Here is a 27,313-nt window from a genome sequence, read left to right as displayed (position 1 = left end):
TGCCGCTTTTCTACTAATGACCGTTGGAAGCCTCAGTTGTGCATTTATATAAAACTTTATTAGATAAATATTTTTGACAGGAAAAATAGGGAAATCCCACACCAGCTCACTGGCATGATTAGAATCTTTTCCACAAACCACTATTAGCAGGGTTGTAAACAAACTGAACAATGTGTATTTACATGCACTTAGGTGACCTGGCTGCAGTAGTATGAACAGCCTGAGGGGTGTACTACGAATGAAATTCAACACGTCCAGGCTTTTGGGTACCACAATGGTGGTATTATCTGTTGGGCTGTGCTTTCTGCTTCAGGGTCTGTGGGCACACACATAGAAAAGGGGGTGTTTTATGTACCACGTGATTGTTCTTCCCCACAAAATGATCGCTGAGTGACAGAGACATTATCAGCCAATAATACAGTGGTTGTTTAAAATCTATAAAGAATATAAAAACTAAAACACTGCTGGTAATTCAGTGCATAGATGCGGTAAAAAATTTCCATTTAAGCTAATAATTGTAATTGCCAAGTGTGCTCTTTGGTGCTGTTCGTTTCTAAGGTGACAGCTGGAGTTCTGGAGCTTTAAAGTGTATACATTTTAATATCAAAGTAGTGAATTGTATGTGTATGTATATATATATATATATATACCATAAACAAAACATGTTTTCTGAATCTCCAAATTAATACATGCGCATTCCCATGACAATGGAATGCATAGTTTATGCTTCATTGAGTGGTTTTAGTTAGGTACAACAAATCAAATCAAATCACTTTTATTGTCACATCACATGTGCAGGCACACTGGCACAGCACATGCGAGTGAAATTCTTGTGTGCGAGCCCCACAAGCAACAGAGATGTGCAAACACAACAACACAAACGAGCAAAATACAATTTGCGTATATAAAACATTTTCCAGCAGACGTTCTATATTGTGCTTAATAATACATAGTGTAATATTGGCTTCCAACCCATTTCATATGGAAACTCCAAACATAACACCTTGCTGATTTAGCCAGGTAAAAAAGCCATTTATGTGACACAAAACGGAGTTTCAACATAGCTAAACCATTAACTTCACAGTACACCCCGCTGGTTACTCCAGAATTTAAGTAAATAGCAGCTGCTCTGTTACTGTTGAAAGTGGGAGGCCCGACATTCATTTCGAGATGTGCGCACTCAGCTGTAAAATGCTTTGGTGAGTCACCGGTAAACAACAGCATGAGCAGTCACAACAAATAGTTGCTGCTATTTAGCATGTTGAGAATGTGACATTAGACAGATTACACATGTCTGTCATCTTGGAAGTGATTTATGCCAGACTGCTGTTTACCCACTATTTACTCACATGACTGATCTCTGGTAACCACATTAATGCTCAGGAGTAAAAAAAGAAGTACATGTAAAAACCAAGCCAGCTTCTTGGCACTGGTAAAAATTTGCATTTGTGTCCATGAGAATAAATCACTCTGACTAGTGTGCACAGAAAATGAGAAATGTGTGTATTCATGGCAGGATCCTCTAATCTGTTACACTGTTCAGTGCAACCAGGATTCTCACTTTCATGAATAAGTCACTTTTACAGGAAATGTTGACTGCAGTCCTGCTCCTTAAGTGCATGTGAATGTTTAATAGTGATCAGCCATACAGGATAAAATGCTTGACCAAACAATTATATGTAATATTGTAAACACCACAAGCAAACCCAAAGAGCTTTAACTAATATCAAACCAAAATGTGTTTAGCTGTAAACATACTTTTACAAAGACAGTGGTATAAACCTATATTCATTTACATGCAGTTATTCATTTCATTCATACAACTGAAGAAAAGACAGAAGTGGTGAGCATGATCACGGTGCATATCAGTGCTTCAGATGGGACACCCGCCGTCTACCAGGGCCTCCTGGGCTGCCTTCAGGGTCTCCCGCTTCACACACTTCCAGTAGCCAGAGATGCCATTTTGAGGCTGCACCTGAGGGCAAGACACTGTGCATCACACCAACGGTTCTGGGAGACGAGCATTAGCATGCAGCCTAGGAGTGATATGTAAAATATCTATTGCTAATAAACAATTTGTATTTTTGCCATGATTAAAGTCAAATGATGGCAGTTGTTTCTACAGTACATGTAATCCCAGGGACACCAATTAGGATGTAAATATATGACATGTTGAGCAGTGTGCCCACTACTTTAACTCGCTTTGGTTAGCTAATTAAGGGGTGGATGTAGCTCAGGAGATAGAGCAGGTCCTCTACTGATCGGGAGGTTGGAGGTTCGATCCCTGGCTCCCCCAGTCTGTGTGCCGAATATCCTTGGGCATCCATCGGTGTGTGAATGATAGTTAGTAAGCACTTAAAAGCATAGAAGACAGTGCTTGTGTAAATGTGACATGTTGTATAGAGTGCAATAAGAATCAGTTTATGTAAGGAAAATAAATACAACTCTTAGTTAAATGAGACACACTCATGTCTGCTAAAAATAAAAGTTGACCTAGGCTGGCCAGAAGAGCTGGAATGCTCCACCGTCTCCTCGGCTGTCTGTACAACAGTGAAGCCAGAATATTTTGAAAGCAGATCCTGCAGTTAATCGACTTAAGCACCATTTCACACGATGCTTTATTCAGTAGAATTATGGCCGGCTCAATAAAAGTAAAAAAAATGATTAATGATGATCCTTAAAACAGCAATAGAAAATGAAGCTTACTAACTGAATTTTACAGAAGCCTGAACGGAATTAGATCAGTAACATAGCTCATCATCTGGATTCAGAAAGCTTGTAAATCGACGTTTTTCATGCGAGGCAGCAACTGGACGAGAATCAGATTTTCTTACAGCAGCGTGACGTTCAGAGTTCGACAGTGGAGTTAACAGACTGCTGCTGAAAATTCAAAACATTTTAGCAGGTTATGCTTCTAATGAACATTTGCAGATGTATGCCACTATTGTTTTAGTTGATCGTTTCCAGGAATGGTCGGATGATTTGTCGCTATAAATTCTGGGACGGCAAGTAAGCACTGAAGCGCCTTGGTTAGTATTCAGAGAATTCAAACACTTCTTCTTATGGCTACACAGATACGTCAGCGTCACTTCACTCCTTAAACAAAATGAACAACTGGAACAGACCCTGAGATGGATGGACCTTGGCAACCAAAAGCTAACAGTCCAGTCTAATATGTTCATGTGCCCTTTTTAAATAAACTTGTGTAAGTAAGTAGTTCTTAGTGATAGACAATGTTGCACATGGATGACATGAGTTAACGATGTGCCTTAGTGTTTGTGTACTTCAGTGTGATCTACACTACAGTTAGAGGAGCACTGACGATCTTTGATAAGTGTCTTATATCTGTACCCACACATCAGGCTTTTACAGTTTTATATTTAACACATGGAGGTGAGAGAGGCATTCACTTCACTTAAACATGGTGACAAAGTAGAAAAGTCAGTGTTTTATGGACACAAAACAGTCTAAGAAGATGGGGAGAGTACCTTTAGACCCCGCAGTACTCGGTCATTCATCACACCAATGAACTCCTTGTGGCTCAGGCAGTTGTCTCCATCTACGTCGAAAAGCTTAAACACTGTGTCCAGCACGTTCTCGGAGAGTTCGTGGCCTGTGGCAATCGTCACAGCTCGCTTGAACTGGGCTGTAGGGAGAAGGAAAAAAAAAAAAAAATCTATGTCTGGAAGATTGGAAGAAAACTACAGACTGATCTAACCGACAGAGAAACCGTACCCATGCCCACAGGACGGTTGGCTTCTGTGACCATTTTCATTGAGAAGGCAAAATCTTCCAGGTTGTTGGTGAACAGGCAGAAGGCTTTGAACTCATCGAATGCGATACTCTACAAAAGAAAACATGACAGCTGACTTTCAGGCCACAACAAATCCTATTCTGACGGCACCGAGTGGAGGAAGCGTGCTTGTACCTGACCCGCAGGTATCTTCTTCCTCATGTTTTCCCAGTAGACTTCATTGTCTTCTTCGTTGGTGTAGTGTAGCAGCCATTCTGCAAAGTCTTCCCTCCGCATGGTGTCCATACCTTTGGAAAACTGCAGAAACTCCATCTCCTGGACTTCAGCCTGTAGGTCCTCCATGAACCTGAACAACAAAGACTAATTACAAAGAAGGCTGACCCACCAGTGTTCTCCTGCTGAGGTTTGCCAGCGACACAGGTGAAGACCACACAGTGAAGTCCAACATTTTTATATTCAAATGAAAGGAAAAAAGAAAAGAAAAAGAAAACAACTATATAAAAAGGTGAAATTCCACAAAAAGTAACAGTGGAGTGATAAAGTAAAGACAAATTCAGCACAGTGAGGTCTTCTGGTATCCTCAGCCTCAAGTACAGCTACATAAAGTTAGGTAATCATAATTGCTACATCCTTATTCCATTAGGGATTGGCTGGCCTGTCACAGCACCTTTCTAGTTATGGACCACTCAAAGCACAGACTACAGTGGAGTCACAGTGGACCGGTCAAGTAAAGAGAAACTGAAAAGGTCAACAGGGAAAACCCCACAAAATACACAGATTTATATCAGAACATCAGTGGCTTAGTAGCACATCTGGCTCATAATTAATCAAAATTCACAGGTGATTGTAATGTGTGAAGTATAGATTCTTTTGGTCATTTGGTTGGCTGTATTTCACAACCATATAAAAGTATCTGAGTTAGTCAGAAGTAACATGACAACATGCCAGAAAGGTCCAGACAGACTTGGTACCGGGCCGTGAGACTTGAGGCTCGGGCGTGAAATTTATGGTTTTCAGTGTTTTTTATCGTTAACTCTGTTTCCCTGGGTCTTTTCCCGTGTTGGAGCTGTGTGTCTTATTTTGAAAGAAATATTTACGCGTCACCATAGCGACCAGAGAGCATTAAGGGGCAGAGATGAGGATGTTACTCTCGATGTTATTGGCACATTTCAGGAGGACGCTGCTCATGAAGTTACACAATTACACAGTGAATTCACGTTTATTATTATATTTACAAAATACCACAGTTTTTGTCTCAGTCATATTATTTTATTTTGTTGTATTTATCCGTGACACCTTAAAGGCCGGTCCGTGAAAATATTGTCTGACATTAAACCGGTTTGTGGTGCAAAAAAGGTTGGGGACCGCTGGTTTAGACAACTCAAAATGTGATGTCCACATATGTGGACACCAGGTCCTAGGAGGTTAACACATAAGATTTATCACCATGAAGAATCTTAATAAGTGGAAGAAGATGGGTAGCTGGATAAGGAATCTTCTGTTAACCACTGAATATTGTTCAGAAGTTAGAATTTGGTCAGTTTAAGTAAGGCAAGGCAAGGCAAGTTTATTTGTATAGCACAATTCAACAACAAGGTGATTCAAAGTGCTTTACAGAGACATTAGAAACAAGAACAAATAAAAAGCATGATTTAAAATTGAATAAAACAAGCAAATAAACTAACTAACTAATTAACAAACAAACAAACAAACAAACAAACAACAGTATATAAAATCAAAACAGATAAAATCAGAACAGTAGATAAAATCAGTAGTTAAATGTAAGTTTTGAAATTTAAGCTTAAAGTGTGGATTTGGTGCTTTATTCAAATGCAGCTGAGAACAGGTGAGTCTTCAACCTGGATTTAAATAAACTGAGTGTTTCAGCTGATCTGAGGCTTTCTGGGAGTTTGTTCCAGATATAAGGAGCATAAAAGCTGAATGCAGCTTCTCCGTGTCTGGTTCTGACTCTGGGAACTGATAAAAGACCGGATCCAGATGACCTGAGGGATCTGGATGGTTCATACTGGGTCAGGAGGTCATTGATGTATTTTGGTCCTAAACCATTCAGAGCTTTATAGACCAGCATCAGAACTTTAAAGTCTATCCTCTGACGGACAGGCAGCCAGTGTAAGGACCTCAGAGCTGGACTGATGTGGTCCACTTTTTTGGTCTTAGTGAGGACTCGAGCAGCAGAGTTCTGAATGAGCTGTAGTTGTCTGACTGATTTTTTAGGTAGACCTGTAAAGATGCTGTTACAGTAATCAAGCCTACTAAAGATGAATGCATGGACTAGTTTTTCCAGGTCCTGTTGAGACATCAGATCTTTTATCCTTGATATATTCTTGAGGTGATAGTAAGCTGACTTTGTTATTGTCTTAATGTGTTTTTCTAAGTTTAGGTCTGCATCCATCACTACACCCAAATTTCTCGCCTGGTTTGTGGTTTTTAGATGTATAGATTGAAGTTCTCTGGTGACCTGTAATCGTTTTTCTTTGGCGCCAAAGACTATTACCTCAGTTTTGTTTTTGTTTAGCTGGAGAAAATTGTGGCACAACCAGTCATTGATTTCCTCAATGCATTTACCAAGAGCCTGTACAGGGCCTCGGTCTCCTGGTGACATTGTGATATATATTTGTGTGTCATCTGCATAGCTGTGATAGTTTATTTTGTTGTTCTTTATAATCTGTGCCAGTGGGAGCATGTAGATGTTAAACAGAAGGGGTCCCAAGATGGAACCTTGGGGAACTCCACATGTGATACTTGTCTGCTCAGATGTGAAGTTACCTATTGATACAAAGTATTTCCTGTTTTCTACGTATGTTTTGAACCAGTTTAGTACAGTTCCTGAAAGACCTGTCCAGTTCTCCAGTCGTTTGAGTAATATGTTGTGGTCAACTGTATCAAATGCTGCACTGAGATCCAGTAAAACTAGGACTGACATTTTTCCACTGTCTGTGTTCAGACATATGTCATTAAACACTTTTGTCAGAACGGTTTCAGTGCTGTGGTTCTGTCTAAAACCTGACTGGAAGGCATCGTAGCAATTATTCTGTTTTAAGAAGTAACTGAGCTGTTGAGAAACTGCTTTTTCAATGATCTTACTTAAAAACGGGAGATTTGAGATCGGCCTGTAGTTGTTCATTTGTGTCTTGTCAAGATTGTCCTTTTTCAGTATAGGTTTGATTACAGCAGTTTTTAGTGATTCTGGAAACACACCTGATAATAAAGAAAAGTTGACGATCTGTAACAGGTCTGACTCTAAAGTCTTTGAGACCTTTTTGAAAAAACTTGTTGGCAGGACATCTAAACAGCAGGAGGAGTTCAGTTGACCTAAGATGTCCTCCAGGTCTTTGCTGTTAATAGGTTGAAACTGTTTCATGGTGTTTAAACAGTTTTTTGGTGGACACAGTACATATCCTGGATCTGCTGTTGATGTACCAATTGCTTGTCTAATTTTTTGGATTTTTTCAGTGAAGAATTTGGCAAAGTCATTGCAGGCCATGGTCGAATGAAGTTCAGCTGCCACTGACACAGGAGGGTTTGTTAGCCTGTCAACTGTAGAAAATAAGACCCGAGCATTATGTAGTATGCATTAGAGTTGTACTATGAAAATGACAAATATGATCTTGACCCCAGTTTGAATGAAGACCCATGAGGTAATCACTGTTAGCACGTGTCACTAAAATCTGATCAAAAGCTATCGGAGAAGCAAAAATTCTTATGAACTGCGAATAGATGGAAAGATGACGACTATCTCGCTATGGTATGAGCTCAACACTCCTTTGGCTGGATGAGTTAAATTGGGCAGAAAGAATGTGTGCTCCTGAAACACGTGGAGAACTTAAGTTTCTTTCTCTCTCCTTTTTTTTTAAGAAAGCAGTTCAAGCCTAATATGAGCTTTACTGTTCTTTTCCTTGCCTTTGCCTAACGACATGTTCAAACAGTATTTCTACATGCAAAGGATTTAGGGAGCGTCTACATTCCTTACAGGTGAGATTCAAATATTGACAATGTCTGAGATTTCAAAAAGACAGAAATGTTACATTGTAAAATTTGTATACAGAGCTGCTACTTATGAAAAAGAAAATGTCATGTGCTCTGTAGTACATGACTGTGATTATTAGGGGGTATCCCTACCGGCAGAAGTCCTTATACTGCAACTTGTTGTCCCCTTTCCTTCCAAAGAAGTAGGCCTGTAGTGTTGTGTTCACACCTTCTCCTTCTTCTGTGGTTTTCTGGGTAACATGCAGACAGTGTTCAACAACATCATGTGTGTTAACATTCAAAGTGAAGTGGCAGAAATGACACCATAATACTGATGAAAACCCCCAAAACAAAACATGCTAATGTTTGAGGTAGAACTAGAGTAATATACAAAGTGTGTCAAGAAGAGTCATCTGATTTCATAGTGTTTTGGTGAGAATGGAAGCACATACTGTTGGAAAGACAGGATTTGTGAGTATCACATAGCTGTACACATTTGACGTGTTTGAATATTGAATGGACATATGCCGTGCATCCAGAGGGAAACACATTGAGCACTTGTGAAAATTATAAGTTTTGCATGTAAAAGTGTAAAATCAACCATGTATTTTAAAATTTTCTGCAAACTTTTGAAAACAGATGATTCTTTCTGGTCCTCCGCCAGTGTTATCAGCCTGTATGTTTTCAACTAGCCCATCAACCAATGAACACTCACCTCTGTAGTATCTATCGGGGCTCGCAGTTTAGTTTTTCCCATGATTTTCTTGAGCTTCAGCAACAAAAAGAAGAAATAAATTAAATTTAAGTTAACCAGTTAATCAAAATAACTAGTTGTACTGAAAATGTTTGGCTGTCCAAGTGTGAGCAACATCCTACATTATCAAACAGACAATACAAAAAACAAACAAATAAAAAACAGCATGTTTGAAAAGGGGTTTCTCTTTACAACAGTCACAAGACAAGTCCAAACAAATATAAAGCTGTGGTACAGTTCACTTATCAAGTTAGAGATGTGGCTTTCATGTAATCACATGATAGAAACCAGAGCAGATGAGAATCCATGCACTTCTACTTTTCACTAAATGCCTTTGGCTTGTTCACCAAGTCATAACATGAAACTATAACAAGGTGAAGGACGTGCCAACATGCAGTCTAAAACAAAAGCCCATCGTTCTAAGCCTGAGTGCTACACAAATCTTCTCTGTCTGGTTGAAAAGTCAAAGAAAAAAAAAAAAAAGTCAGGTGACTTTAAATAAATCCACTAAACTCAAGCAGCGACAGATAAAACACAAGACTTGAGCAGCTACAGCTCTCCCTCACCTTCACGTGGTGCCTTGGTTCATACTTACAACTGCAGGAGTTGTAGCACATGAGGAAGCGTTAAAAGTGGCGACAGTTTGAAATTAAGTGCACACAGATATTTAGAACAAATATTCCTGTATAATAAGTCCGCCCATGAATTTACTGCTTCATTATGATCTGTTATAATCTACTTCTGCTTTTATTGTCAACACATCACAGCTCTTACTTTCAAAAACTCCTTTTTGTCCACATGCTCGTTGCCATCAATGTCGAGCATTTTGAAGGCTATATCAAATCCAGTGCGCGGCTCTGCAATAACAATGTAGGGCAGTTATGTAGTTATGTCATGTAGACAAAGAGTATCAGAAATAAACAGTCCAGAATGGAGTGAACCAGTCAGCACAATATCTCCTGCAGGAGCTTGGACTATTGGAGAGACTTACTGGTCAGGATGGACAGCAGGAACAGATACTCTGTGTAGGATATCAAACCTGTGAGAGATAAAATACACTGTGCTGCATTTCAGATAACAAACAGGGGGACACACTGACAAAGAGGATTATCATTAAACATGAAAAGGTGGATTGTTGATGGTCTGCTGACAGGTTAAAGCGGACCTCTCATTTTCTTTATATTTTGCAAGGAAAATGGGAAATAGGCCATTTACTGAAACGTGCAAACATGCAAGCAAATGCAGAACATAAGATGAAACCAGAGTTTGTAGACATTGTAACCTTAATGCCCGGGATTACTTCTGATTGGATCTCATCTCTCCAGAACATTTACATCTCGTTTTTAATCATAGACAACACATTTTATCACTGTGCATTCATTTTTATCTAGTTATCGTCCTGTTGTCATCAGGAAAAACAGTCAGTGAAATGAACACCACGGCTGACATGCAGCCCCAAAACGTGACAAATCCTCCAAAACGCCTGAGGTTTTTAATAGATGCATCAATTTTGAAATCCTACGCCTTGTTCTTGAGTTATTGCATTCACACACTCATGACAATGCCCCATCACTCTTTTACAGCTGAGGGTAAAAACGTTTCTCTAAAAATTATCAGCTACGAGCCCTGGACTGAAAATGACTGACAAAAGCAGCCAATGTCCAAAGAAAACCTTTTGAAAGACTTCTGAAAAACCTGGAGAACTACTGCTCAACAACACCTTTAAAAAATGATAAAAGGAGCTGGTGATCATTCTGGTGTTATAGTGAATAGAGAAATTGGGGGGAGGATTTAAACAGATGATCCACCTGACAATTAAAAGGTATGGCATTGCAGTCCCCTTTGAGAACTTACCTTTGTCTCCCAAGTTTCTGAAGAGATCATTACCAGCACGAGCTTTAGAGGCAGCCACCAGCATACCGTTCACATCCTGCCGGGATAAAACGAACCATTAGCCTAAAGAAAAGTCTGCATGTGCAGGTTACACACTGCTAGGAAGTTAATGTACCTGTTTGGTTAAAATTTTCTTTTGCAGCTTTCCTGCAAAAACCAGAGAAGATGTGTTGATAACAGAACAGCACAAAATTATTCAATAACAGGCACGAGGCAAGCCGCGCACGTGAAGTTGTTCCATGCACACAACAAACTACTCTGTTTTGCTTTGTGGGAACATGGAGGTTCCTCTTCCCAGTCAGAACTGCACTCAGTCTTCTCGTACTGCTGCACGGCCACTGATCTGAAATGTTTGGGAGGTCTGTCTGGGTTTGGATACATACAGATGGTCTAGTCCAGTCTTACTGACACATGAAAGCACTGTACACCATAGGCCACACTCACCCATCCCCACACACACAGCATTTTTTTTATTAGTTAAACACAGTAAACATGAGAAGTTTAAGTTTCACTATATTCGCATTAGAAAGATTCACAAAATAAGGGCACTGTTCTTTGACATACATGACACATAGTGGGGATGAAAAAGTATTTAGCAAAGTTAAATCTACCATTTGACCTGGCAAATTACATCCTATATATATTTAGTTAAGAAAGAACAGGGATGTAGATTATGGAAGGCTTTGAGCTGTTTGACATGTTGTACGCTGTATGAGCTGCTTACGATCAACTTTCTCCAGCATCACAGAGAATAGGAAGTCTCTGGGGGTCATGTAGGGCTCCTCTTCATGGACGACTGAGGCAAACTGGATGAAGCGGATTTTCCTTGCAGACATCTGGGGAGCTGCATCTTCCTGCAACAGCACAAGGAGCACAAACACCAATGTAAGCTACAGAACACATGTTCGACAGCACCTCCCTTTATATGTTTAATGATTAAATGGACAAATGAGTGGTTAGTTAAAAATTAATTTTATTAAATTATATCTAATAAGTCAGACGAACAGATTCACTGTGTATAAGTACAAACAGTTTCAGTGAGCACCGCTAGGGGGCACTAATTGACACTATGAATTTTGACGGTCTTTTTGTAGATATCCAACTAACATTATTGTGTCGCTTGTACTTGTAATTACGAAACATCGTACTTTAAAGGAACACAGACAGGTATATGAGCGGTACTGTTCGTTTGCGGTGAATTTTGACGACAGAAACTTTCTGAAGTGTCTACTTACTTTTTCTTCCTTAGCATAAACGGCGAAGGGCAGAGTCCTGTTGTTTACATGATACCGGTAATAACAGACAACCCCGGTGCCAATTACAGAGGCCACAATGCCGCGACCGACAGTACGGTACTGTGCGAAGGTTTTCAGAGATCGAGGGCTCCTCAAGACACCCCTCAGGAGAGCGGTAACTTTCCCCCAGCTGGCCATTTCCAGGAAGCTAACTCGCTAGCTGGCTAAACTGCGTTCGTCTTAGCAAAGCGAGGCCACGCCCCCTCTCCAGCCGTGATAGGTAAGGACTAGATGACGTGAAGCCGTCAGCGCCGGATTGTAGAGTTCACCTTTTTAGAAGAACACTTTTGAGAAAATATTATATATAATTGTAAAAGACACTTCATCTGGATTGTTTACAGAGCTGTGGCAACACATAGAAAAAGTAGCTTATGCCTAATATTATTTTAAAAAGTCAGATAAACAAGCTTAAAAATCTCGAAATAGCCTTTATTGAGTTTTTAAAATAACATATGCATTTTTATTTCAAAAGTAAACAAAAAATAATCAAACATATAACATGTCTCAGTTTTTGGGGCCTCAGGTCCAACATTCAGATTATATAAACTCTATACTGGCCCATGATTGGCCAAAGCCCTGCTGGTACATCAGATATATATATATATATATATATATATATATATATATATATATATATATATATATATATATATATATATATATATATATATATATATATATATATATATATATATATATATATATGTAGAGAGAGAGATTCCAAGGCCTGAAGGCTGCCTGTCACAGGCTGTATATCACCCAGGTACAGACCGAAGAGGAAGGAGTGGAGCAAAGGTCAAGATCCATTTAATTTAACCACTCCTCATTCCTAGACTATAATGTCACAGAGGGCATGTTCTCTGGTGAAACTAGACTACCTGAAACAGTGTCTGCTGAATCGTTACTGTAGTCTTGTTTTGGTTTAAAATACAATTGCATTGTAATAATATATAAGAGAAAAGATGCATTGTTTTAGTGCAATTTATCAAACAGAGTCAATATGTATCAAGTATCTTAGAACAAGAAGAGGTCCAGGATTTATTTTTGAAAGCAATCATCAAATCTGTGTCAGAATTCCAGAAAAGATTATCGGGAACATATTAATGCGCCGTGAAGAGCTATAAAAAATGTGTTCACACCTACAGAGGGGGAAAAAAGACAATAGCAAAATGAAGGGATGAACAGATTTTATGAGACAAAACCACATTTCATATTTTCACAGATACATACTGGCAGATGTAGCTTTACATTCTTCAAATATACATCGAATTGTGCAGATTTTGTGCCGCACTGTGTACATGGATGTCTTTAGAACAGATCCTGCATCACTGCTGCTCTTTCTCACCGTGCACAGGGCTGCACTTGAGTGCCCCAAAAAATTGCACAAACCTTTATTTTTACTCACATTAATTATTCACATCTGTCCAATTTTTTTGATGCACCGTATGCTGCTTGGATAGGAGAACTTTAGTTGGTTGCTCTAAGAAAAAGCCAAGAATACAGTATACATCTTTTGTTGTTGTTGGTACTCTGGTTACTGTGTGTACAGAAGGAGATGTAAAGCATTTGGATGACTTCTCAGTATGGATACAGTCTGGAGCCCTTCAGCAACGATTCCTTCTTGCAGCAAAGTGTCAGTATGAAGGCTCCTGCAGCTCATTCCCATGAGGAGCGCAGTACACTCAAAGACTAACCCTATGTTTAATGAAGGTTTCGGCCATGTTTACATAATCCATAAATACTTTATCGTATGTTACTGTTATATGCAAATTACAACCACCACATTTGTTACACAACCTTAGAAGGCTTCAGCATGGAGAATATGAAGTTGTTACTGCTGCTGCTACCTTGTGACGATAATGCTCTGGCTTTTCAGCTCAACTCTGAGAAGAAAGACGGTAATAAACCACTCGTTTATCTTGTAGTTGAAATCAGTGTGTGGTGTCAGTGGGTGTGTGCAGGTATGCGTGTGTCCACATCAATTCCACGTCAAGTTTTGCATCAGCAAGTTTGGAGGTTTATTTAATGTCATAGCAGCAAGTTTTAATGTAAGGTAACAAAGACATACACACATGTAAGACCATCAATCAATGAAGGAAACAGATTTTTGCACATTTTTTTTCTCTTCAGTCACGTTTATGCTGCCTATTTAGTTCGTTGACTGCTGTAACATAGTGGAAAATACCCCCCCCCCCCCCCTATGTGTTTCATAAAAGTAATGGGAAGCAAACATTTCAAATGCACATGGTAAGGCAGGCTAAGTATCTGCCACGAATCAGAACAATCACAGCCACATGAAAATACCAAAGCATCTAATTAGATGACTGAGAATATGTATTGCAACGGCAGACGAGTGTCAGGTCAAACAAAACATTATTCATGATTAAAGGACCAACTGTTTCCCGCTGTTCCAGCAGATTTCATGACATGGCACTTATGTAAAAGCAAACAGTGTGTGACAAATAAAAAACAAAAGAACATTCACATTGTAGCAAAACTTCTCTGTTCGCAATCTTGTAATGTGAAAGTGGACTTTTGGTGTTTTCAGAAAGGAAGACTGTTAAGAAGTCATTTTACACAACTGAAGAAGTGCAATTCGACAGTATGGAAAAACTTTGTGTTGCGAGTCATTCTCACAGCACAAATTTCAGGAGATTCGCAGTTTCTCATTAGCTCCAAAATAAGCACTGTAAAGACTATTTGGACCTATGTGTGGAAAAATAACTCACATATACGACAAACGAGCACTATTTTATAAAACAAAATAATCACTGTGATGACAAAATACTTTTATTCCCTGAGCAGCAGGTAGTGAACTGCCCAGGCTAGTTGATCCTGTTGTGTGTGTAATCCATAAACTGAGCACACCTCCCACAGTAACACTGGCTACTCAATCAGCTAATATTACATGGGGCAACTCTTCAGTCTGATATAATAAATATATGCATATAAAAATACAACAAGCATACCTACAGTACACCTGCTGCTCTTCCCCAGTACAACGTATTTAATACATCTAGATACTGGTGTACTTGTATATACACTGTGATAATTAATAGTGACTCCTAATTTGCATAATTTGTATTTAAATGTAATAAACATTAATATATTTGAGTGATGACTGATTTTATTTGTGGATTAATACAAATGTTTTAATTTTTACCGATTCAGAGTATGGTTTTATTAGAGCACAGGTTTTATTGGTATACATACAAAGATAGGTCTATACACTTCATGACTTACATGTAACTCGTCTTTGACAAATAGATTCCAATTGCTTTGAAGGTCAAACGAAGGACAAAGGGCACAGAGAGGTCTCGTCTCTCACACACCTGCTCAGGTTTTGACATTATGGGGAGGGGGGTACCTGAAATCAGTACATTCTGTGGAAAAGAAATAGCAGTGATACAGTACAAACAGCAGCAGGGCCATTTGGCTTCTTCCTCTCATGCTTACTGCAGAGAGAACACAACTCTGCTTTTTCAAACAACCCTCGGGATTTTGAGAAGTCGTCTATGACAGCAAATACAACCCACCCACCCGCTCACATTAGATTATTGCAATTTCAGTGCTGCCTGATTTATGCCAAGAACACAGAAATAAAGGCAAGTTTAACAGGTGCACTAAGACTATTTCATGCAATGTTCTGATTTTTTGTCATGTACACAAAGGGATCGTCTCAGGCTTAGTGTTACTTTGAGCGTTGCCACTTTGAACATGCCTTGGGGTGATGGATCAGAATTTGAAGGGATGCTCTTCTCTGGACACGGATCGTTACGGATAAATCATAATGAGAATCAGAAGAAGTGAAAAGAAAAGAACTGTGGAAATGACACCAGTGAAGTCAGTTGGTAACACAAGCATTCCGTTATATTAAGATGAGTCAAAGCTAGCCATGTGTCGGGATTAAATGTCACTATGATTAGTATACAGATGTGTCAAGTGTTTAAGGTGCACAACTGCCTGGAGTAAGCTTACGTGGAGGTGACAAAAAAATGAGAGAATTTACAGCTGCTTCTACATTACTTCTTATTTCCTTTCCCCCATTTCTCTCACCGACAAAGAGGAAACATAAAAAAGTATATTGCTTCAAAAACATTTTTTTTTACTATTGAGAAACATTTCATTCGCCACTTCTCAGGTTTGTCTAGATAGACAGAGCATTACATTATCAGTCAAAGATACATAAACAAAGATGCTGTGAATCCGAGAGATTAAACGATCAACAATAGGAAGTGACAGTGACTAATTCTTGGGACCATTTGTTGGAGTCTGTCTGCCTGTTTGTCCACCCGGCCGGCCTCCTATCTACCAGCAGGTGGCCCACCGCAAGCACTGATGTATTTCCTGGGTGAAGGGGGAGAGGCTGAGAGATTAGTCTGTCACAGTTACAATAGTCAATCAAAGGACCGTGGCCTCGGTGTGTTCCAGCTGTGTGACCGAGGACCTGCAAACCTAACTGCACATGCTCTCCATCCATCCCTGCCTCCTATGCTGTTTGTCAGTGAGTAGCAGTAAAACAAAAAAGGGCTTCTCATTTGCTCTTTCCAGACGTGCTGGAGCCCCCCGCCCCACCCTCCAGCTTGTCAGCAATTTCAGATGTGTCTAACTTCTCAGAGCCGTCGCCTTTCTCTGATCTCTCCTTCTCAGACCTCTCCTCCCCCTCTACAAGCTCGGACCTCTCTGACCTGGCGTCTGCATCTCCCTCCGACTTCTCCTTCCTCTCAGAGCGGTCAGGATCCATAGATGAGGTGCCTGGCTTATCCCACGTGCCCATGGCCTCGTGCTCAGCTATACAGGTGGTGATAGTGGAAGTCCATGCCTTTAGGTCCTCCTACAGAGACCAGGATCAGACAGAGAGCTTATATAAGGAGTCTGCTCATCATATAATGCTTTTTTCTCTTTGCATTTGATTCATTGTGTGGTTTGGGATTTACACATCGCATTGTTACGCATCCAAATCTGAGCCTGCAGCAGATATATGCAAACCATCCAGCTGAAACGCTACATTTTCTTTATTTGAATAAAGTGTCTTCAGGTGGGAAACAATGTAATCAAATTTGCCTTTGACTGAAGGTTGCACCTCTTCTTATTACATCAGTGGTTTGTGGCTTTGTGCCGCACCTCATTCACACAAACCGAACCCATCAATTACTAAGTGGAAAGAGTTCAAACTATAAAGACAGAACCAAGAGTAGAAGAAGTATTTAGGTTCTGTACATGCCAAATACTGCAAGAATGTAAAATGAAGTATTTTCATTTCATTTACTTAAAATTGCACTTGATCTAAGGGACTGAGAGATGGTTAATGTGTTGTGGAGGATTGTTTCCTGCTGCTGCTGGGATCATTGTCCTGTTGCATGACCCTATTTGAGTCAGGCTTTAGTGGTTGGACACATGAGCTCATATTTGACCCTAGAATATTTCTGGATACGACGCAACTCAAAGTGTTCACATCACTGCAAAACAACTTCAAAACATTTGGAAATGGCTTCATAATCATTCCAAGAATGATGGGCACCAGTAATTATTTCACTAAGATCATTGCTGATGTCTTTCCCTTTTTGTGTTAACATGCACTTGAATGGTCCAAACAGTCAAAACGTCAGTATTTATAGAGCTGTTCACACTTGCTCAAGATCTATTAATCTATTAACACATTTGATTAGCAGGACCTGCCTGCAACCTACCCTTTAATTCATATGGAAGCAGTAACGGTGTACATTTAACATAATGCTGACATAAATACTACACTGAATACTACACTCCCTAAGGAAATTATGTGGCTGCAGTGGCTTCAAGACAGTAACAGTAACAGACTGAACTAATTAAATAACACAATATATTACAAAGTTTACAAAATATAAGGAATAGCTCATATATATACAAATAGCTCAATTATAAATTTCCAGAATATTACAGAGGTTAGATATATATGACTGACATTTTACTCTAACCTGTAAAACTTTGTTATTTGTTATTTTCACTACAGAGCGTGTGCAAAAGGGTGTAACTATTGCACTGTGTACTGTGTATTAGATGGAGGAGTTGTACAAGGAGATAACCACAGGCAGGAATGATTTCCTGTGTCGCTCACTGGTGCATTTGTGTAACATCATTCTCTTGCTCAACATGCTCCTCTATGCTGTCCTTGTGTGATTTTAGTAATCCAGTGGCATTAAAAAGAGACAAACTGGTAATATTATAATCAAAATGTGTGAAAATGTGTTGGATACAAGTTAAAGAAACGTCATTCTGTTATCTGTGAAGTTCCATTAACAAACCAAAACCAACATTTCTGTTGTTCTAGACCTTCAGTACCCTCTTGTCAATAGTAACATATCACATACACATGTGGCCAGACGTTTACATAGACTCATCATGGGTATGAATGTTACGGTAATGGAATGATTATACAGCAAACATCTTCACTGACTTTAAAAACAACAACTAGGTTCACAGATGACAAATATCTTTGATGAGAAGATCCAGAATGCTAAATACAGGCTCAAATACACCCCTGCTACTATTTGGTGAAATATCTCTTAGCAAGCTGCAGGGACACCAGATGGGTTTTGATCGCTATCAACAAGCAACAAGCTTCCAGCAGAACTGTGGTTGGGCATTTGACAACTCTTGTCAGATTTGGTAGAATTCATTCAAACTGGTTGGTTTTCTGGCCCTGCTTTTGAGCCCAGTCCATACATTTTCATGATGGTTGAGGTCAGGGGTGTTGAGTTTAAAGATGCTGATTTTGGAGCAGGGGCTTCTTTTTTGGTCAGAACCCTATTAGTCCAGTGGTGACACATCTGAATTACTTGTATTTATGTACAATTGTTTAAACTGATGATCTTGGAATGTGCTGTTGTTTAGAAATGCTTGTGTAAATCTTTAATCCTCATTTTTAGATATTCATCATGTTCCTTGGACGTTCCCTTTGTTGCAAGTATCGGTCAATCCAATGAGTGATGCCTTTTTATGCTGGTAAAGAGAAACTACCAACCAGTCATGATCACTAACAAGAAGTTAACAGGGCCTTGACCTATCAAGTTAAGACATTGAAGAGCCTTTAGCACCACTTATTAAAAGGTTTAAAGTGAGCTTATATGTATTATTTTGACAATTTTGAAAATAAAAATCCAAAAGAATTCAAACTTGTGCTCCTAGTTTTTGCCTTTTAATGTCATTAAAGACATATGCTGTATAATCGTTCCACCCTGAAACAAGAAAAAGCCAGAGAAACAATTAAAAGCCCAAAATGACCATGCCATTCATGCCCAAGGTGAGGGTATGTAAATTTCTGGCCAATACTTTATATAGTATTTACCTGAAAAGCGATTTCCTAAAACAGCTTGACAGTGTATTTTTAAACAAATGTTATTGAAACTGGAGTAAATAGTTGATTTGTTCGGCATATTTTGAGTCTGGTAGCAGGGCGACCTGTGCAGATCAGTGCCCACGTTTAAGGTAATGTTCAAGATAATGAAGGAAGGAGCCAGCCGGTGCAATGCTGAGATTATTACTTTAATCAAAATTGTTTTTGCAGAACAATGAGCAGCAAATACATTTATTGATGATCTTTGTCTTTTCATGAGTTTGATAATGTACTGACTGATCAGAATGCTCCATGTCTTTAAGTTCTAACATACTAACACCAGTAAGTTAATTGACCTTACCAAGTTACAAATGTATCTTACCTCATCTTTTGCATGAAACACGAAGTTGTTTCCATCGTTCACTCTGTTGCACAGAAAATCAATAGGGACTTGTCAGTTTTTATGCATTTGCATGTATTTTATAGCCATGTGGTTAATCAATAATTTAAAATCTTTTAATAGGCAATAACCTTTAAAGACATATTACACTTTTCAATATAAACTCAGTAAAACCACAATTTGAAATCACAGTTACTGGCAATAAAATTTGCCATAATAATATGAATAATTCTTACTGAAGGATGAAGACATTTTTCTTCTTCTTGTATCCCATCGACGGATCAAACGAGCAGTTACTAAGGTCAACAGGAGGCTCTCCGTTGTATGTTGTGTTGTGGTTCCTGGCATCCTTATAGAAGGTCAGCTTTCCATCTTTCAGCACACAATATACGTTCACCCAGGACTTGCTGGAAAATCACAATGAGACATCAAACAGATTTGTAATGCATTTCTGCAGATAAGTTGGGTCACATCAGTTATTTTTGTTTCAAACAATACACATTTAAATTTTAGAATAACTAATAAAAATCAATGAAAATTTGCAATCAACCTGTCAAGCTCTCTGTTTTCCCAAATCAAATATGCCGTTAACCGAGATAAACCACTTGAATCAAACATGCAAATGAATCTTTGGAAAATCCTTTCTGCTGGTTTTGGAGGCAAAAATATTTAACTGTCCAAAAACATATAGATCTAACTATACTGTCGCTCTGTGTCATAACACATATATAGTGTGACTGACCAGGACTGAAAGCTAATCGTCGATGGTTTCTTCAAAGTTCATGACACATGCTAACATTGATAGCATTGATAACATGATAGCTGGATCCGACTGAGGTCAGTTTAATAAATTAGTCTTCAATGAAGACAGTCAGCTCACTCTGGTCAGAGATAGTAACGACAGTGAGCGTGAAGGTTGCTTCTAGACAACCTGCTTTCTTTTCGCAAACACAAAAGTAATACCCTGCTGGCTGAAACCATAAGCTATTTGACCTGGTTTGCACAGTTTTCCATAGTTTGCAAATTTTTGATCAGACCTTTAATGAGGCAGTTGTTATTGCTGGGGTGGTGTTTGTCTTTTGTTCATGACTTCTTTACCTGTTTGGGCTTCGCTGCTGAGCTTCAAGGTCAGAGCTGGTGGCCTTTTTTCGGTAGAGGGAACCTTCGTTGTGGGCAGTGTGTGAAGGCGGCTGGGGTGTTGTTGGGGCTCCAGTTGCCGGGGCTGAGCGGGATCGTCGAGTCTCCTCAGGCTCTTTTGGACGGGGCCTTCTCCTTGGTTTGGGACGGTCTCGGGCACGAGGACGTCCATCAAAACGGGTCACGGGTGCTGAGAGGCTGCTAGGAGGTCGATAAGGCTCTCCTCGTGCCTGAAAAACCCGATAACAAAAGAGAGAATATTGCATCTATACATAATTTAAACTAAAGTGACACCACAATACTGTGGTGTGCAGTATGTAAACTCACATGTGCTGCCTCTCTCTCCTGGACCTGCTCTACAATCTCTGCCATGGTATTTCTCTTCTCCCTGGATGGACAGCAAACATGAGTCACCCACACAGCAAACACAATCGTTACGTAACCTCCAAATGATAACGATCATGCTGGACTGTGCTGACTGGGCAAACTGTAAAGAAACCACTCATTCACATACCCTGAGCGCTTGTCAGAGCCCTCCTTAGCAGAGCCCTCCAGGTCACTCGAGTCCTGCCTCTGCAGCCTCTGCTTGCCGCTCCCCTCCTGTTCACTAGACGACTGCCTCTCCAGGCGCCTCCGGTAACGCTCTTGCCGCACAATCAGCGGCAGCTCATTCAGCCTCGCTTGAATTTCCTGTTCGCTGGAGGTCTGTCTGCCCAGCTTGTACTCCCTTTCTCTCCTCAGATGGTCCATCTGAGGGTCAGAGCGGCTGCCACGGGGATCTCTCTGGAGGCGGCCGTGGAGGAGCTCCAGCCCTGACTCTGGCCCCATCATGTCTGCCATCGGGATGTCGCCAAACTGTTCACGCTGCACTCTGCTGGCTTCGAGAAGAGGGTTTACAGCCTTGTGGATGTGGTTGATTCTAGGCTGCATGAAGTCAGCTTTCAGGTGCTGCCATGCATATGCCATTTTAGGGTCCATGATGCCACCACTCTGTGCCAGATATCCAGAGCTGCCCAGGCTTCCACTGCTGTAATGATTTTGTGCCAGATAGCCTGAGCTACCCAATCCGCCAGCGCTCTGATAATTCTGTGCCAGGTATCCAGAACTCCCCATATTAGACTGCTGTGCCAAAAACCCAGAACTTCCCATATTGGGCTGTTGTGCCAAATACCCAGAGCTCCCCATGTTGGACGGTTGTGCCAAATATCCTGAACTCCCTAAATTTGGCTGCTGTCCCAAATATCCGGAAGTCCCGATGTTTTGCGGTTGCGCCAGATATCCAGAACTGCCCATATTCTGCTGAGACAGAAAGCCTGGGCTTCCCATACCTCCACTGCCTGGCTGCTGAGCTAGGTTACCTGAACTTCCTAACCTGCCACTCCCCAGATGATTCTGCATCCCACCCATGCTCCCAGTAGTTAGTCCAAAGTACCCAGAGCTTTCTGCGCTACAAGCAGTTTGATGGTTCAAACCGAGATAGGTGGAGGTGTCTACTCCACCACTCTGAGAGGTCAGTGCTGAGAAACCAGAGTCACTCCCACCTCCGGCTGCCGGGTGGTTCATCCCAAGGTAAGAAGTACCCATCAACTTCCCGCTGCCCTGATCCAGTCCGTGGTAGCCTGATCCATTTATAACTGGACTATAGCCGGCCAGTGCTGAAGACAGTCTCTGGCTTGCAGAGGTGGCACCCAGATCCAAACTGGGCTGCAAGGGCTTCGGTTCAATTTGGGCCTGTACCGTCTGCCTTAGGAAAGAAGAGGTAGCACTGGTTGAGGGAACACTGGGAGTCAGGCAAGATAATGGGAACATCCTTCGGCTGGAGAGTGGGGTCCTTTTCTCCTCCTCTTTTTTCTTCTCAGCCTAGAGAGAGAGTTAGCTACATAACTAATAGCACCATATAAACTTGATTAACGCCACATTTTATGCGATGGTTCCAAAAGATGCAGGTAAAGCTAGTGATTTGTTCATTTCAAACATATGCCAGACAAAACACTAAGCAATGTAGCGCGGAAGGCAGATTGGGTGCAGTGGGATTAGGGTACACCACATGCACTTAATGTCACGAGCCAGATTAAAGCCTGTGATGATGCAAACTCATGGTATGCGCCCATGCCTGCTAAGCAAACACAACACGTAGTCACTTTAAAAAAAAAAACTGTGACTCCGGCAAACTGATTCATTATTTATCTACAGTCAAGCTTACAGCAGAAAGCTGGCGCAGGGAGCTGAAGCGTTCTTTCCAGGTTACAGCAGCCTTGCGGAAGGCCTCGTGGCGAAGGATGAGCTGCTCAACCTCATCAGTTTGGGCTTGGGCTACTCCTCCCTCTTGATGCCTGGTAGTGATCAGCGGCTCCTTGGCCTTTAGCCAGGCTTCTGCTTTTACTGTCTCCTGAGCAAACTGGAATTTTTCTTGCTCTGGAAGTGACAGAAGACCAGCCACACTATTACCAACTCACTACATGCTTAATGCATACTCAGTAGAATCTGTTATTTACATGTTTGTGTATGTATTATGAGGGAATTTTATCATTTATGTTACAGCTTGGATTTCAGTCTTTTTGGTTAAATTGTGTTGAGAGTGAATCTGCAATGTCAGCTCAACCAGAAAAGAACAGTAAGATTCATACATGATTCATGATATATTAAATGCACATAGTGGCATGAAAGGGAAAAACATTTATAGTTTAGGCCCATTTAACATTTAACAGAGTGTTTTGTTAAGTATTCATCTATTAAGTATTCTATTTACTCACTGCGCTGCAGCCGTTCCTGGTGTTTGTCCCATTTTTCAACAAGATCCTTCTGCTTAGTCAGAAGACTGTCCAACTTCTCTTTTATCTGCGGCGACAGGCAGGTTGGTTTCATTACTACATAAAGTAATTGTATGATTTTTATGTATTCTTATATTAACAGTGTGAATATTTTTTGTCAGACCTCCTCTGAAGCAGGGTTGCCAGCAGCAATCAGGATCTTGCCGAGATCTGCACACTGCTGTATGGTCTTGCTGCGTCCATCTATTTTGGCTTTCAGCTCCTGGTGTTGTCTCATCATTCCCTCCAGAGCTGTCAGATCTCTGAGGAACACAGATCATTTTTTTCTGGTTACATTAACCCCCTCACAAAATATTTTAAAAAAGGAATCCTGACAGTTCTACTTCTTAAACAGTTGTTTAACAGCCATATTAGTCTCCTTATTTAGCAGTATTAGCGATGTGATTGTATTGGCAGCAATAGTTTGCAAATCTGTCAAAGAGCAAAAGATTGCCAAAGGGCCTCATGTACCAGCCATGTATATGAATGATTCACACACAAATCAGTGATTGACCAATATTATGTCAGCATATTATAACAATATATATAATACAAACAAATTCAGAAAAACCTCTGATCCGGACGGAGGGACACAATACTGTCAGGCTTTATCACACCAGCCTTCATTTATTACCTGGACGAGTGTGAAAACATTCTTACCCTGCCCCAGACATTCTCTATGGATTGAGTGAAAACATTTGGGTGTCAAAGTTAATATTAAAAAAACTAGCAGACTGCATGAAGAAGAAGAAGAAGAAGAAGAAGAAAAGGAATAAGAATAAGAAGAACACAATCTTATAGCCAGACATGAAAAAAAGAAAATTTTCAAGGGCTTGTGCCAAAAGATGGCATTGCAAGTGATGAGAAAAAAGGATGGTGGGGATCAAAAGTTGAGGAAGGCTCAATTTTTGTAGAGGCATAAAAATGTTAGCTGCATCAAAACACACTACATGTGCATATGTTTCGCCATCTTTGTGGCTCCCATAGTGCTGTATGTTCATGCATATGCTGATATGTGGACATCTGCTGAAAGATTTCAGGCCAAATATGAAAATACTGCAAGTTGGACGGTGGTACTGGTTGGGAACATGACAAATAAAGGCAGTGATTAGAGTGTCAACCTGAGAAGCCCCCAACAAAAAACAAAAACAAACGGTGTAGCAGGTGTCATATGAAATTAGGTCAAAGCGGCACAGAAGACAATATTAACATTTTGTCTTCATTGACCATATAAGACCACAGAAACCTGCAGGTAAAAATGCACTCTCTAAAGCTCTAATTCATCTTTTCCAAACTGTAATAAAGGAGAGCCATACCTTAACAAGCATATGCTACCTTACCTTGGCTCATCCCATCCTATCTGGCCCATGATTCCTTCCATCCACATTAGGTTTTCACGCACCACTGAGAAGAACTGGACCTTATCAGTTACTGAAGTCACTTGGACACGACTGGCCTCACAAGAGCTCAGCAGCTCCTTCCATGCATCCATCACTTCTTGTTCCTTGACCATAATAGCCTCAGCCTTCTCACCAGCATAGATGGTCCTCAGCTGGGCAGCATTCTCCTGCAGCTGCCTCACCTGCATAAAGACATGCGTCACTCTGTTTAATTAATAAAAGATTAGCCTTAGTTTTTAGTCAAAGTTTGCTTTGTCTATGACGTATAATCTATTTTGTGACAAACACAAGTTTGGTGAGTATATCACTTGCCTGTGCAACTAGAAGTTGAAGGGCATGCTCAAAAGAGTGCATGAGTCTCTGCAGGGTGGCTGGATTGGTAATGTTGGCTTGGCACGCCCTCACTTCTGGCAGCTGCTTCATCTTCCCTGCGATCTGAGCCAAGACCTACAACACAGGACAACGCTGTCATCATGAGTGCTTTAAAAATAGAAGCTGCAACTCACGCCCAGACAGTCTACCTGTAATGTTGAGGAAGAACAGGGCACACCTGAGTCACTGTCTGATATCGGATGTGACCATACCTCCTTGCAGTCGGTGAAAAACTTGTGCAGCTGGTGCGATGCTGCCAGCATTTGTCTGCGGGTCTCCATCAGCTCCAGCAGGTCAGCCCACGACTCGTTCAGTCCGTCTTTCCACTCAGCAATAGTGGCCGCGTCTGAGTGGCCACAGTCTATCATCTCGTTCACCATTTTGTTCACTTGCTCCATGCGCTGCTGGCCAATGCTGTTGGTTTCTGATGCAAACTTGGTGAACCTCTCCTGAAGGACCTGAAACGCAAATAAACAACGCAACGCTACAGAGACTCACACAAACATGAATCATTCTTTATTCTCATAAATGTAATGTAATTTAACACAGTGGATGATTTCCACCCTGCAAATACAGAATGCTTTCTCCTGTCCTGACAAATAAGTTCCTCGTCAAAAATGTCTCCAATGAACGTAAAAGGAAAGTCAGATGTATCCTATCAATGCAAAAGATGTTTGTTAAATAAATCTGTTGAGTGACTGAGCAGCTGATTAAAACTGGACCAAATTGCACCACTTCCAGTGAATCCTTGCAGGCCATGGTGCCCCCCTGCAGTTCACCCCATTTAAAACAACTTTTCTCTGATCAGCTGTCCCAGACAGAAAGAACACATGAAAAACAGGTGGGTGGTGCTGTTGTGCTCATTAATTTTCCAATCTCAAAAAAAAAGTTACACGGTGTAAAGTTTTCACCACAAGATGTCAGTATATTGCAGATTGAAGTCCACTGAGTTTGCTTTCTTACCCCTCCCAATTCAAGCACATGATCCTAGCTATGGCCATGGCTGTTGGTGGAACAAACATGTTGCAGTCAGCCAAGAGAGATCAAAGTTGAAACACAATATACGTCTGTCTCCTTTATGGTATACACTATATAAGTATTCACCCACCCATCCAAATCATTGAATTCTGGTGTTCCAATAACTGTCATGGCCACAGGTGTATAAGATTAAGCAACCAGGCATGCAGCATGCTTCTACAAACATTTGAGAAAGAATGGTGTGGCACTGTATTAGGATGCCACCTGTGCAGTCGTGAAATTTCCTTGCCACGGTTCACAGTTTGGGCTCAGAATTGACTGAGACTAGAACACCTCATGTGTTCCTGTTGTTTGACTAGATGCTAAAACCTTGTAGATATACTGACCGTGACATCCTCGAGGTCCTGGCCTAGCTCAGTGGAACTGGCTACTGCTTCACGCTCAGTGATCCACTTCTCTAACTCCTCTACTTCCTTGTTGAGCTGGTACAGCCAGTACTGCTGTTCCAGCTTCATCTTTCTGTGTTCCACCATGTCCTTCAGAGACACATAGAGGCGGTCTATGTGGGACTGCTGCTTGGTGATCTGCTCACTGTTGAAAGTTAAGACAAAACAAAAGAATACAATTACAATTTCAAAACAATTTTCCGTTAAACTTTAGTACTTAGAATGTGCAAAACAAATTTAGGATAATCTGCAGGGATTATGGCACACCTGTCTGGGTGTCCTAGTTCTAGTAGATGTTGGCATTGCTGAGATAACATGCCTACGGTCTCTGCATATGTCTCCACGGTTTGCTCCAGAGCCAGGTGGGTCTTCAGAAGTTGTAGCGTGCTCGCCTCATCCTGAAAAATAAAACACCATGATCACTTTGATGATAACCTATGGCTGTAAAGAGCAGTGTGAATATTACAGGGGTACATACTGTGCCTTTTTCTTCGCTGGCCAGGTTGAGCTTCTGTCCTGACAGCCAGGATTCCACTTTAGCTGCTTCGCTGTAGTACTGCTGAGCCTGTAGCGCAGCTTCCAGCAACACAGACCTCCTCTCCGTCTCCAGCTGCAGCACCTCCCACAGCTGGCGTACATGTCCCGCCCCCTCACGTACAAATTCCACCTCAGGAGTTCTCAGTGAAGCAATGATTGCTGCCCGATCAAGAACCTCCTCAATACGAGCCCGCCGCCCTGTCAGCTCCCTCTGGATTGCCTACAGAACCGATGA

General features: G+C 40.8%; 2 protein-coding genes across 2 annotated transcripts in view; both read right to left on the bottom strand.

Annotated features, from left to right (window-relative positions):
* Positions 1-144: 144 nt before the first annotated feature.
* micu2 (mitochondrial calcium uptake 2) lies at positions 145-11,875 on the bottom strand. Its single transcript, XM_085419925.1, has 12 exons — positions 11,624-11,875; positions 11,113-11,242; positions 10,504-10,535; positions 10,350-10,425; positions 9,487-9,534; positions 9,270-9,352; positions 8,457-8,510; positions 7,895-7,992; positions 3,929-4,100; positions 3,736-3,844; positions 3,489-3,646; positions 145-1,975 (listed from the first exon to the last, which is right to left on the bottom strand). Exons 1-12 carry the CDS (start codon positions 11,819-11,821, stop codon positions 1,874-1,876), a joined length of 1,260 nt encoding a protein of 419 aa, XP_085276051.1. The 5' UTR covers positions 11,822-11,875; the 3' UTR covers positions 145-1,873.
* A 2,018-nt stretch (positions 11,876-13,893) lies between these two features.
* The window catches only part of sptbn4a (spectrin, beta, non-erythrocytic 4a), a 31,147-nt gene continuing 17,727 nt past the window's right edge, over positions 13,894-27,313 (bottom strand). The window contains exons 5-19 of the mRNA XM_085419922.1: positions 27,020-27,298; positions 26,809-26,939; positions 26,482-26,686; positions 25,330-25,575; positions 25,058-25,192; positions 24,686-24,927; positions 23,470-23,608; positions 23,289-23,373; positions 22,739-22,950; positions 21,050-22,395; positions 20,863-20,923; positions 20,497-20,765; positions 19,635-19,805; positions 19,381-19,423; positions 13,894-16,517 (exon numbers count right to left, since the gene is read on the bottom strand). Coding sequence (XP_085276048.1) covers positions 16,218-16,517; positions 19,381-19,423; positions 19,635-19,805; positions 20,497-20,765; positions 20,863-20,923; positions 21,050-22,395; positions 22,739-22,950; positions 23,289-23,373; positions 23,470-23,608; positions 24,686-24,927; positions 25,058-25,192; positions 25,330-25,575; positions 26,482-26,686; positions 26,809-26,939; positions 27,020-27,298 — 3,864 coding nt within the window. The 3' untranslated portion in view covers positions 13,894-16,217. The remainder of the gene's footprint in view (positions 16,518-19,380; positions 19,424-19,634; positions 19,806-20,496; positions 20,766-20,862; positions 20,924-21,049; positions 22,396-22,738; positions 22,951-23,288; positions 23,374-23,469; positions 23,609-24,685; positions 24,928-25,057; positions 25,193-25,329; positions 25,576-26,481; positions 26,687-26,808; positions 26,940-27,019; positions 27,299-27,313) is intronic.

Source organism: Rhamphochromis longiceps, linkage group LG10, assembly GCF_057381845.1.
Source record: "Rhamphochromis longiceps isolate RC_006_pf linkage group LG10, R_longiceps_female_GT1.1, whole genome shotgun sequence".
NCBI lineage: Eukaryota > Metazoa > Chordata > Actinopteri > Cichliformes > Cichlidae > Rhamphochromis > Rhamphochromis longiceps.
The sequence above is the reverse complement of the archived record's forward strand: the minus strand, read 5'-3'. Positions and strand labels throughout refer to the sequence as shown.

Bases quoted from the DNA above. Each gene is read 5' to 3' on its own strand.
- micu2 (XM_085419925.1), bottom strand. From the start codon at position 11,821: ATGGCCAGCTGGGGGAAAGTTACCGCTCTCCTGAGGGGTGTCTTGAGG. The intron at 8,511-9,269 runs GTAAGAGCTGTG...TTGTTGCTGAAG, and splicing joins ACAAAAAGGAGTTTTTGAAA to CTCAAGAAAATCATGGGAAA. The intron at 7,993-8,456 runs GTGAGTGTTCAT...CATGTTACCCAG, and splicing joins CCCCGATAGATACTACAGAG to AAAACCACAGAAGAAGGAGA.